Source organism: Tribolium castaneum, chromosome 1 (genome assembly GCF_031307605.1).
Source record: "Tribolium castaneum strain GA2 chromosome 1, icTriCast1.1, whole genome shotgun sequence".
In the NCBI taxonomy this organism is placed as follows: Eukaryota; Metazoa; Arthropoda; class Insecta; order Coleoptera; family Tenebrionidae; genus Tribolium; species Tribolium castaneum.
Genome location: NC_087394.1, coordinates 961,961 through 975,250, shown reverse-complemented (window position 1 = coordinate 975,250; position 13,290 = coordinate 961,961). Strand labels below are relative to the sequence as shown.

The 13,290-nt window shown below is 30.5% G+C and overlaps 1 protein-coding gene and 1 long non-coding RNA gene across 19 annotated transcripts in view; one reads left to right on the top strand and one right to left on the bottom strand.

Moving 5' to 3' along the window:
* The window catches only part of nrm (neuromusculin), a 132,249-nt gene extending 119,989 nt beyond the window's left edge, over positions 1–12,260 (bottom strand). For 17 of the 18 annotated variants that reach the window (XM_015984621.2, XM_064359842.1, XM_064359838.1 and 14 more), the window contains exon 1: positions 11,876–12,260. In XM_015984621.2, coding sequence (XP_015840107.1) covers positions 11,876–11,939 — 64 coding nt within the window. In that variant the 5' untranslated portion in view covers positions 11,940–12,260. Of the gene's footprint in view, positions 1–8,101; positions 8,119–11,875 lie in introns of those variants that run through there. The other variant, XM_015984617.2, reaches the window with a different exon arrangement.
* On the top strand, positions 8,405–9,514 carry LOC103312955 (uncharacterized). Its single transcript, XR_511438.3, has 3 exons — positions 8,405–8,635; positions 8,688–9,209; positions 9,264–9,514. It is a non-coding gene; the product is annotated as an uncharacterized LOC103312955 (long non-coding RNA).
* Positions 12,261–13,290: the final 1,030 nt, after the last annotated feature.

Sequence of the window (13,290 nt, the reverse complement as noted above, 5' to 3'; positions counted from 1 at the left end):
ATAAAAGCTGTGACTTTTCCCAACTTTCTCTCAGATCAAATTACATGAAAAAAAAAGGTTTAGAAACAATCATAAATATTGAAGTATTTTTAAGTTGTGCAAAAATATGTCTACCTTCTGGAAAAGATTGTAAAACATCAAAGAGGCAATATGTGAAACAGGTGGAAATAAAACGATATTTGATACATTGAGATATAAAAGGAAATTACATTTATGACGCCAATTTTCTGAGTGGATCTCACGAAAGCCTGATCGAGTTGAATAGACGTAATTACTTTTCAAATTTATTTATGACTCCACTTGTAAAACCGGTTTTTTTAACAGAAAATGCGTTTTTTGTCTTTAACGAACAAGCAGAGTTTGCTAAACCAAGCTGAAAGTTTATCAAATAAGATTTAAAATGACATTATGTTTGCATTTTTCAGCCAGAAATTCAATTATTTCGCGAAATTTCCTCAAAGCAGAAATATGAACAAATTAGTTAAATTGGGTCAAAAATTATTTAATTCCTTTTCTGTATTTTTTAACACATCTGTCAGCTGGAAAAAATTAAGTGATATTTATAAAAAATTGTAAATAAGAATAGTAAAATAACAACACTAAAAAGTCAAACAAACAAAAATAATAATGTAATTACCGTTTTATTGTCGTGACTTTTCGATCTGTATTAGCAGTCTCACAAAAAAAACAGATTATTTTGTTTAAAAACATCATTTTTGCTTGTTTTATTAGTTTAAAACTAAACACAAAACACGAAACAAAATAATGAAATTTTTCACAGATTTCCAACATTTTATTTTAATAATTTATTGATTTTTTAGCTTAGCTTTTTCTATTTGTGTCCAAATTTCGAGAAAAAATCGCTCATTCGGCCCATAAAAATTATGCTAAAACGGTGAAAAAAATTAATGTAAATTACTTTTAATTTGTTGATTTCTTTTCTTTTAAAACTTGTTTAAAAAATTGACAATAAAAATAATTAGAATTGTACTACAAGCGACCAATAATTCACCCTGTTTGAGTCATTTCGAGATTGATTTAATTTGCAAACTGTTTAAAATCAATAACAAGTAATTATTTGAAAATAAAATCGAGAAAAAATTACATCTGGCGACATCTGCATTTCCATATAAAATCACCACAATAATGAATGAAACTTTGTTGGAATTATTTATAAAGTTCACGATGTAGTAATTATCAAGTGATAATCAATATCAACATTAGAAAATTTGTCTTATGTAAAAAAGAGCCACGTCAACTTCCTGCATTAATTACTCCACGAAAATCGATTAAAATCGAATCCATTTGTTTGTATAAATTTCCAAGACGTTGTCAGTCTGAAAAATTTCCTGTTTCTGCTTCCTTATCTCCCGTTACAAATCATTTTCCTCTATGCAAACGAAATTTGTACAACCACCAATAACAAATCAGCCCTCACAACCAATAAGATCTCAGCTTCGTCAATTTGACGTTTAATTTCCTACGCAATTTTAAGGGTAAATCCTCCGATTCTCAGGATATCTGATTAAAAAAGGGCGTAGCGTATAGGTAGCTCCAGGCCTTGGTGATTTTACAATTGGCTAAGCTCGCATCTAATCGACCCTTCGACGAATTTCTGATGATGATGAAAAATCGATGAAAATGTTTAGTACAATCGTATCTAATTTTCAATTGGGTGAGTTGACACAGTCGATAATTAAGTTGTACGAATCATTGTTTTGAGATAACAAAGTTATCTCTCTCATTAAAATCGGGAAATTATTGCTCCCGTAAATGAAAGGCAAACAAAAGATTGGAAAACTTGAATCAACAATTTAATTTTGTGAATTAACTCATTATTAATTTAACAGTTTCACTCGAAATAAATAAATCCACCCGCGTTAAGCTTCCAGAAAAAAGCTCAAGCAGTTTTAAAACACATACGTAACTGTTACTAGGTGCATTTAATTCCAAATTGCACATAAAGTAAATGGCGAAAGACCATTCCAGACTTTTTACTCCCAACTGTGAGAACAGTCTTATCTGTTCCTGGGAAATATATCTTCGATTGCTAGCAACTTCCTTGAAATGTTTGTAAATCCTCAACTAATTACCTACGTTTTTTTTTCTTTAATGAAAAAATCGACTAATTTAGTAACTTCCGGGTTTTGAGGCGCCAGCCAAAAAATAATAAGTCAAAAGTTGTGCCAAATCGCGAATTACTCTTCAAGAAAGCAATAACACAACAGCCTCTTAAATCCCCAGTGTTAAAACCCGCTTTGAATTTTGCCAGTGTTATTTTCGTTCCACATTAAGATGTCCACATAGAAAATTACACAAGCGTATACGACGCCTGACCTAGATTTACATAAAGTTTTTGTGTTGAAGGCGCTATTTTGCGAAACAGAAATAAAAAGTGGTCGATAGACAGACAACTCTCTGCATTTTTCAATTCGACTTTTCCTTTACAAACGTTTCAACGCGATATATCTACGAGAATTAATCAAGCAGGGGAATAGTTTCGATTTATCAAAACTTTTATTATGATTTATGAACGTCGAGCTTAAATTGATTAGAATTCCGAATGGATTGCATTAAGGAACTTTTCCGATCAAATCGACTTGATTGGGAAAATAACCAATATTAAGCGGTTATTAAAATCAATTTCTGGACCGATTTTCGAAGAGAAAATTCTCAATTTTTGCAATAAATCATAAAAGTTACATTAATAAGAAAAATAAGAATAAAAAATGGAAAAAACAGGTTTGGCTTTAAAAATGTTCCCATGGATCATTTTGAAAACATTCTAGTCTTTTGGTAGATTTCTGACAATTTTTACAAAATTTGTAATTATTACCGGAACTTTGTGGTAAATTTTTGCAGTTAGATTTTGACTTTTTAATGAGTATTCCAAAACATTATTTTAACAATAATAAAGCTCTTATTTGAGGTGTTAAAAATTTAATACCTTTTATTGCAGTTACTATAATGAGTAATAAAATGAACCAATAGTAATGAAAAAAATTGTGCCAATTTGACGAATAATTCGTGTATCAAAAAAATAAGAACTCTCCGTCACAAAACAATCTTTAACAATAATTTTAATAACATTTCGCACAATTTTAAGTCCTAGATAGATTTATAAAAAAAATTGGATTAATATACAAATGTACACAACAGTGGACAGTGTAAAATTTGCAGGCAAAATAATGCTTGACGCCAAACACCCGCTAAACAAGGTCTAAATATTTCATAACGTCAACTTTTTGCACTTCATTATGTCCAACAATTATGTAAACAAATAGCTCCAGTTAGTCCCATAACAAACGGTTGTACAAACATAATTAAATCTACATTTTTGACATCACTAACTAATATTCATTGACCTGTTGCAACAACACAACACATTTAGTTGGATGTTCTTTTAATTTTACTAAATTACTAGTAATTGAATCGATTTTAAAACATTTTCCTTCTCAGTTAGTCATCTGTTTTTGTCGCTCGACCTAAAATTAATTGAGCTTCTGCTCTGTTACGAATCGATTAGAAAGGATCAGTCCAACACTACTTGTACTACAGAGAGGTGGCTTTAAAAGCACGACAAAAAATTTAATTTTTATTTTACGTACTCATGAAATATGTTACGTGGGAAATATAAAGAAGAATTTTATTTATTACGTGTTATTCCGGATCCAGCCGACATCAAAGACTCGCTACATGGAGCAGATTTTATTTCAGTTTTGTGCGATTCTATAAAAGTGTATCAAAAGGACACACACACACACATTTCCGAATTCTTTTAACTGACTACGATTTTTGATCATCCAGACGTGTACTTGCGTATTTAAGAAATCTGCTTGTGGGCTAAATTAACTCAGTATATTTAATTAGGGCGTTTTAAACCCTTTTGTTCATGCTTTTCCAGCTTTTGTTGCGTTCAACTCATAGGTATCCCGTTGTTTTATGTGAATATAGTGCAATTTGTAAATACGATGCTGCTATTGTTTGCTTTATTATCAGCACATGAGACTTTTTCCTCTTTAATAAACAATGTCGAAGAGACAGGAACTACACAAACAAACTCCCAGCGATTGTTCGCTTCAGATCATTATATCATCATAAATCATATTTCTTACTCTCTTCTTTATTTCAAAACCACTTGGTGGTTGAATATTGTAATAACGTCTAAAAGCAGTGCTCACTATTTAAACGGCACAGATTGATCGGTACCATATTTTACCTTTTGAGCCTGCGGGACAATTTATTTGGTAGCAATTGTGCGTAAAGTTAATTTATGAGGCCATTCAGCTTAGTCGGAGTTTACAACCAGAAATAATGCCGTTTTCATTTACATTCAACTGTTGTAGACAACGATATGGAGAAAAAGTTGCAAATTATTCCAGAATTGTGCAAAAATTGAAACGCTGCATTTCAATAATAATTAAGTCAAGTGCGAGAAAAGTTCGTTCAACGGTTTAGAGAAAAATTATAAAGAATATACATCATTAGTCTGAAAGCTATGCGAAAGCAACTTTTCAGATGCAAATTCATGCAGATTAAACGTTTTGTGACAACTTTAATTATATTTATATTGCAAAAATTTTTATTTAAGATTAAATCCAGCTAACTAACTTCAGTTGGCTCTTGTATTATACACAAGATAATGCTTTTCGAAAAATTAGATCAAATAATTTTCCATCGAGTTAGGCATGAAACAATACTTAATTTTTAATTAAGTATAAGTAACACTGAAATAAATATTAGTTGAAGTTTTTTACTTAATTTCTAGTATACAAGTGTTGGAAAAATCGTCATTCCCGTTAAGCAAATCTTATTTAAGAAAAAAAAACAATAGACCAAACACCTAAATTCTCTGTGGCATAATAGTATATTATATCGGGTGTTCATTATTAAACAAACACACAACATGCCCTGATGTTTTTACGAATGTCGTAGAACAATTTTGATCATTTGTATTGTTAGTTGCCTACATTCATAAATAGTGTTAAAAGGCGATGTGTTAGAGATTGTTCCACATCTGATGGCGAACTGACAGTGACATAAAAGACACTTGAAATGTATCTTACTTGGTTAAGATAATGAAATATATGGGCGTGCATTTTTTTCTCTAAACTATCATTTTAACATTAATAAATTCTGAGAAGGAAGATACATTGAATTATTACTATTAGATATTATTAAAAATTTGTTCATTATTTTTCATCTCACGTATCTTTTATAATTGTTTAAAGACAAACGGTGGGCTTGAAAGTCATTTTATTATGATGTATGGGCAACTTTTTTTCAATAGTAAACATGTGTCTAATGCCAAAATTCAGTAATTTCTGACAACGTCAGTTCGCCACCAGATTTGAAATAAGCTCTAGAGAAATTTGATTTGTTTCACCGAAAACAATGATATAATGTAGTTAAAAAACTGCATCTGTAAGATAAAATATTTTTTTCGTAAACAGTTGTAGATGTCTGATAAATTTTCTCAAGAAATAAACTTAAGAATGTGTGACTTATTTTTTCGTCTATGAAGAGAAAAATATAGGTCCTAATAAAAAAGTTGAATGAATTTCGGCTAAAATAACATTATGACATTCAGAAAAAAATTAAAAGCATTAACTTATATTACTATGTCAAAAACGATTTTATTTTAGTTTTTTAATTTTTGAAATCAAACCATAAATAAAATTCTCCAGCGCCTGAGGTTTTTAAAACGCCCTATAGCCTACAATCCGACAACTTTGAGCAAAAGAGAGTGGCTTTTAGTCATACATTATAATGCAAGTCTCCGCAAACAAAAACTCTTCAATTTGAAATGGAAATTGTCGGCCAGCAAAGGTCAGCCTATCCCTTGTAAAACGAACCAACTTTTTCTTGACTAAAATAAAAAAAACATCTAATTTCACATGCACTAATCACCATAATCAAATCCTTTGCTATTATTGTTAAACAAGTTACCTATGGCGTTTATCAAAGATAATATTTTCACTAGCAAGCATAAACTATCCAGCACAATGTAACGTAAACAAGCGAATCTCAAAACTTTTGTTGGAATAAAACACGTAAATACGAGTAAAAATAATGTTGTTGGAAGTGCAGTTGCATTATTTTCAAAATGTGATGCTTGTAATTAAAGTAAGAATTAACTACGAAATTGCAAAAATATTAAAACTCCCACATATTTCATTTTAAATATTGTGTTTCAAAGCTTTCCAGCTATTGCGTTATTAAAATATTCCAGACAAAACAGAAATTCATTAAACTAATGTTTTGGAATATAATTGAAAATTATATCCTTGCTGGCTGTGGAAGGACTTACAGTCTGAGATATCACCGAAGAAAAAGTTGTCTAGTTAATGCGCGATTAAACATCACGTTTAATATTTATTTTGGTTCAGTTTAACTTAGCAGTAATAAAAGTTTAGATGTGTGTATAATGCGGTCTATTTTTAACAATCAATGAATTTCGCAAATAACGTTCATTCATGTCAGGATTTTTTACAACTGGACTCTTATTTGTTATTCTCCCACGCAGAAATATATTTTGCAAGTTATTGAAGCTGCTCATGTCTAAACAGTGCATTTTATTTCTATCTAACGTCATATATTTTCGTGCAGCGACAGAACCCTTTTCCCTTTGGACATTGGGATGAAACGCACGAAAAGGAAAAGACATAAATGTTCCAACAATAAATACTGGATGTTACGATGTTTATCCCAAAGTCAATTCTCCTTTTCATAAAAAAATGGAACAATTTTTGACTGACTGAAGAAAATTAAATTTTATGTGAAAATATTCGTTACCAGAGGCTATGACACATTATATCTCTATTTAATTTTAAAATTTCACGTTACACTGATAAAAAAACCGGCACACAGCACTGATTCGCTACTCGTTCTAATAATACCGATGAGATCGATTTAATTTTAACTCGTCTAGTTGAAAAATGCACATTAACGTCCATGCTAATGTTTACACTAGATTTACTACATATCTTCACATTTAGCTTCTCTATTGTTTGGTTCATTTGTCCATCAAATTTAAACAAACTCGATTTTTAGCGTTAGACCAGACACATTAATTACGTATCAAAATAAGTCTAATCCCACTGAAAGCCAATTTATTTTTTCTGGCGTGCAACAAACGATTTCCTACTTTCTTTTGAAAGGAATTCCCTTAAAAGCGTACCGGGGACACTCTTGATACAAACATTTTACCTCTTACAAACATACAACTAAAAACCCTCCAGGTGTAGTAAAGCTCGAACTAATTCTTATTTTTTATTTGAACACAAACTAATTCCTGTTTTAAAATGTGTGAGACAAACTTATTCCGTAAGCTGATTGCAACTTTTCTATTTAATTTACTACGAAAGCCATAAATCTCAAGTAAGTCGGTAAGTGTATCTATTTATATTCCTCATTTAATTAGTCTTAAAAGGTTCCAATAATGGTATTACCTATACTGAGCCTCCATTTTCTTCAATTTAACAATAGTTACATTATTAGAAAAAAATAAATATAAATAAAATCACTAAAACACGTGCTGATATGTTCATACATATTTTTTCAGTCACTCGTTGGAAATGGTATCTAAAATGTGTCCAAGTGTGTAATGTTGGTTGCATAATTCCCCAAAAAAGCCATAGAACTCCCATAAAACAAATCGGGTCAAAAAATCGAAAAAACAATTTTTAGGATTTAGTATAAACAGCTCGAAAAACCAACAATCATACTTAATTTTTTGATAATTTTCTCTAGAAATTATTGATTTCTTGCTAAAAACTTTTGCTTTTTTCGATTTCAAACATTTTTCTTTTCAATTAAAAAAAAACAAAAATTTATAATAAATTGTCAAAAATAAAAAATTAATTTATTAAAGTTATAACGTTGAAGCTCCAGATTTTTGTCAAAAATTATTTCAATTTTGTGCTCTATTATGAAAAAGTTTCAAAAAGCACAATTTTTCAAATTTTCCAAAGCGTTACTCTGATTGGCCGACACCTACGACGTATGAACCAATCAGATCGTTCGTCTGTGCTATAGAGTTTATTGACCCCAAAAACCTTAATTTGCCTTAAAACCTTAATAAAACACAAAAACTACTCACATTTGTTGAAAATACGCACGCAAAAGGCCCACAAATCGTCACAAATTAGTTTTTCTCACTTTAGTTATTTGAAAGTAATTTTTGTTCAAAAAACCAAAACACACATTTATTTCGATATAATATCACAACTAACACAAACATACAACTGTACTTCACAATTTTACAAAGAATTTCACTCACTAGTGCCGAAAAACACAAAAATTTGGAAAAATCGGGGTTTCCCTAACGCGTCCCCCATCACTTGCCGAACAACAGAAGCGCACTCTAACGGTCATTCAAATTGTTGAAACTTACACTTTCGGATTAATAACATAAAAAAAATGTTGTAGTTTAAAGCCTTTATGCTTATTTTATGTTTTAACAATTTTCTTGTTCTAAACAACGCTATAACTTTGGTTAGTTGATAGTGATGCACAGATTATAAGTGTTGGTAGCCCTACGCCCTAAAATGGCGGTAAGTTTGAAACTCGAAACATAACCACAAAAAAAGAACACAGTTTTGGGAATCACATTATCTGCCGTCTAGAATTTCAAGTTTCCTATTTCTTACAATGCTAAATAAAGCAATGCTAATATTCTTTTTTAGGGGCTTGATTTCTGTCGTCTCTTTCCGTTTTACCTCTCAAATACCATCAACAAAAAGGTCTTAGGAACGTGACACGTAAAATAAAGTAAAAGGGCAATAATTTCGGTCGACTTCCGTCGTCGAGATAATAATAAAAAACGCGCGCAAATCTCTTTTATACTCGGACGACAATAGGTGTCCGTATATCAAGTTATACAACAATAAATAGTTAAACATTAACACTACCCTTCCTCAAGAACAATGATAGTAAAAGAATTTAGGGCTGCCATCCCTAACCGGAAATACGGACGACTGCCTGCGAACCACCGGATGCGAGCGACCAACGGACAAGAAGAAAACAACAAACGGTGTTCGGTATAAAACAGAGACAGGTGTGGGTTTGAAGTTGCAAGAAATTTATTTTTGAGGATAAGTTAACACTTTTATGGGAGAGGGAGCAAGATTTAAGTGTCGGCATCTGGAATAATTAGTCAAACAAGATAACTGCTGGAAATAATTACGGGCAATTTAGTTTTCACTGTGGTAGTTAATTTCACAGATTGACGTGTTAGATTGGTTTAACAGACATTTTTTAAGGAAAAAAACACGCGTTCAAGTTATTTCTGGTTAGGGCTTGGAACATTAAATGGTCTAGAAGGGACATGATCATAAACTGAAGCATATGAAGTTATTTATTTTAAGTATATCACTAGTCTGCAGTGAAATCCTCCTTTAAATATAAAAATAGTTGCAAATTATTATCGCAGTCTTTAAATTTACAGTTATAGTTTTAAGTAAAATCAACGACTTATTTATTTAAAAAATCCATTACAATAAAATTATGCGATACGTAATTTTTGTTATTCTATTTCAATTACGAAGCATTAAATTTATAATAAACACGCATAATAATGAGATTTTTTTGTATAGACAATTGTATTTAGATAAAACTTTTGTTTTATCTCAGTTGATTTATCCAAGAAAATTCCAAAAGTTTCGAGCTTGAAATACAGGAATAGGTAATTTCAAACATAATATATTCTATCACATTTGCGATTATTCAAGCACACTTTCAGCCATTATCCTTTTGTTAATTAAACACACTGAGCAAAGTAATAATAAGAGTCCTTCCCGGTAATAGTCCAGACGCTGGAGCTACATCACTTAGCAATATTTTCAATGAAATTAAATTAAACAACAGTCTTCCAACCCTAACACAATATAAAGTCAATTTATCCCGAGTCCTTTTTCCGACATCAAGTCTCAAATATGATGAGAGAAAGAGCGTGAGATGTATCCTAAATAACCCAGTTAAGAATAAGCAAAGTATAATATGCTATGCATACTTAATGCCCGTGAAATGTTTTACTCATAATTCTATTACTAGACCAGTGAAATATTACACGGAATATTTTACACTAAATAAAACCATGCAAATTGTTTTTTCCCGCTTTGCTTCCATCCGACAAAAAATACATTCTGACTAATAGTAACGAACTTGTCACAACTCTTATTTTAATTTAACGACAATAATATCTGATTTCAAGTGTCTCAACCCCTCGTTCTAGCAACCCTTAACATTTAATGAACTCTTCAATGCTCACTCGTAACAACAAATGGAATTATTCCAATAATCCCCTCACGTGAAGGGAATATGCAAGCTTTAGTTTTTTTCTAAATTGAATTCCAGCCAAGGGATTATTTCCACCGGCTTTAAGTAGTTAATGTGCATAACAACATTTCTCTCTGTGATTTTTTACACGTCGAAGAATAAGCGTGAACGAAAGAATCGGAAAAAATATGTTAAATCTATAGTTTTCGAAACGAATGAAAATTTGTGTAAAAAATATGCAAATTCGGTTAAATTGGTGCTGAGTTTAAAATCGCTCCAAGGAATTGAATTTATATAAATTTAGCTTGAATCGGAAATGAAGAGAAATAAAGGCGACGGATTTTTTTTGTTGAATTTATTTTGGCAATTATGGAACACCATTCAACAAAATCCAATTTTTAATGTTTCCCAGACTGAATCATGAATAATAAAACGTATTGCACTAAATGCTTTTCCGGTCTGTATTGTATTGATTAGTGCATATTTTATTAGTTTTATTCAGAGGCAAATATTTGCTTAGATGAATTGTCAGATAGCGCTGTATACAATTGAAAAATGGTTAAATACAGCTAAAATTTTCATTAATTTGCCTATCACTCCACATGTGTACAAACACGTTTCGGGATTAATTAATTTCACAGTTATTGTATTTAGAAATACAGGCTGTCCCAACGACCCGAAAACACTCCAAAAGATATTGAATTTTTCTTTTTTTTTTGGTTTATTGCTGCGTTTCTGCTCCATGTTTCTGAAATAATGCGGTACAGAGGTTGTCCCAATTAAAAAAAATCACTCACTAAAGTTATGTTTTTTCAAGTGGAAACACCCTAATTTTTTTGCATTTTTAGACGTAGCTTTTAACACGGATGATTTTGATCTAGTTTTTGAAATAATTTGATTTTTTTGACAAAAACACATTTTATCAAAAAACATCAAGTTTTAAATACCTAAAGTTAATAACTAAAAAGATATTTTACTTTTCGACTACTGAGACAATATAGTTAATTATTTTTAATGTTTAATGTTAACTATCTTTTGAGTAATCAGCAAAAGACATTTAACTAAAGGTCTTTTAGATGCAAAAATAAAAAAAATTGTGTTCCATTGAAATTTTTTTTATTTATTTAACTTGCAACAAACCTCTTCATTTTTTATCTTCTTGATTGCAGTAAGCTAAAAAAAATAATATATCCTTGAAGTTTGAACTGTTTTCTTTAAACTGGTTAAAGTTCTGCTTTTCTGAGATTCTTAGTTTTCATATCTTTTTTTTTAAAAGCGTGTTTTTATCAAAAAAATCAAATTATTTCAAAAACAAAGCAAAATCGACCAATAACAAACATCAGTGTTAAAAGCTTCATCCAAAAATGCAACAAATATAGGTGGTTGTTCCAAGTTTTTGTTGCAGCTAATTTTGGAAACACCCTCTGTATCTATTTTTGAAAATAATTTTAAGTGAGTCAGATTAATTTTCCAGCATTTAAAGGTCAATAATGGACTTTTCACATCACTGAGACACCCTGTATCTAGCACGTGTCAACATCACCGAAATTTTAAATCTGAGTCAGATGATCAAAAATAAATTTGTGCACTCGCTCACCTGTATATTGCAGTAGAAAGCCGAGCAAAAGCACCCAAGTGCCGAAAAGTTTCATTTCATCCATTTCCCAAAAAGTTCGTCCACAATAATTATCTTAATAAAATTCACATGCCTGCACACAAAATCGTGTCTTTGAAGAAGTTAATTTTGCGACAGTTTGTTCTATTTTAAAATGTTGTTTAAATTTAGCAGTTGGTGACACAATAACAGCTCAAGGGACCGACTGAAAAATGCTACGGTTAAGCAAATCACTGAAAAATCGGATCACTGAAAAATATTCCGGAAAAAGCTCATGATAACACCGGCGAGCTTTCGTGTTTGATTCGTGTTCGTTTCTGGTCGTGAACTACAATCGGCGGCGAACGGAACGGAACTGAAGACTCGCACAAAAGAACACCGACAACCTGCACACATGCGCCCCAAATTAACAGGTGCCTGACTTGGATAGGACACGCGAAAATCACCTATTTTTCAGGATAAAGGTACATAAATAAATAATCATCAAAATTTTCATATTATTTTTTGAAATCATCGTAATTGATGCTAATGTTAAACACACTGAATGAAAGTAGTGCTTGAATACAAAATAAAATTGCACAAACACTGATTTTTTTGAAAATGAGTTTCCACCTTCTCACAAAATTAATTTATTCCTTGCTTTTTGGTGCAAAACCTACTTTTGATTAATTTTACGTGGTTGTTAAGAATTTCGTCAAACAAACCGCCAACAATAAATCTGGTAGAAATTTTTGTTATTTTTTTAATAACATGTTTATTTTATTGTCTTTTTTTGACTGAAAAATTAGATCGAAATTATCGTCATTATTTAACCCTGTTTCACTGAATTTTACGCGTTTTTCTGAAGAATTTCATAAAAAAATTAAACAAAATTTGGTCGAAAACTTTTTTTTTATTATTTATTCTATTATTTATTCAATTTGTCGAAAAATTTACCAATTTACATCGAAATTAACGTCATTTAAAATAGGGCCCTATTTTACTATGAATTTTACGATTTTGTGAGAATTTCATCAAAAAGGCCAAAATCTCAACAAAAAGTTTGCTCGAAAATGTTGCTTAATGTTTTTTTAGATAAAATCGTTTTTTTCTAAAAATTTTGTTAAAAAATAAATAAGATAATCTGTAAGTTTCATTATTTCTTCTTTATTTGATATGTGCAAACTTGTATGGTGTTCGCATAAATAAAAGATTTTCAAGCACGTTAATTTTTTTTCGTAAAAAATTCGGCAAATCAGGTTATAGTTAGTATTATTTTTGCCTTTTTTGTACAAAAAATTTTAGTTCCATTGAATATTTTAATTACATAATTTTGCTTATTTCGAGTTATTTTCAGACATAAATTAACCAAGTCAATGTACGTTATTTTGTCTTTTTTAAAATGCAATTGTGTAATT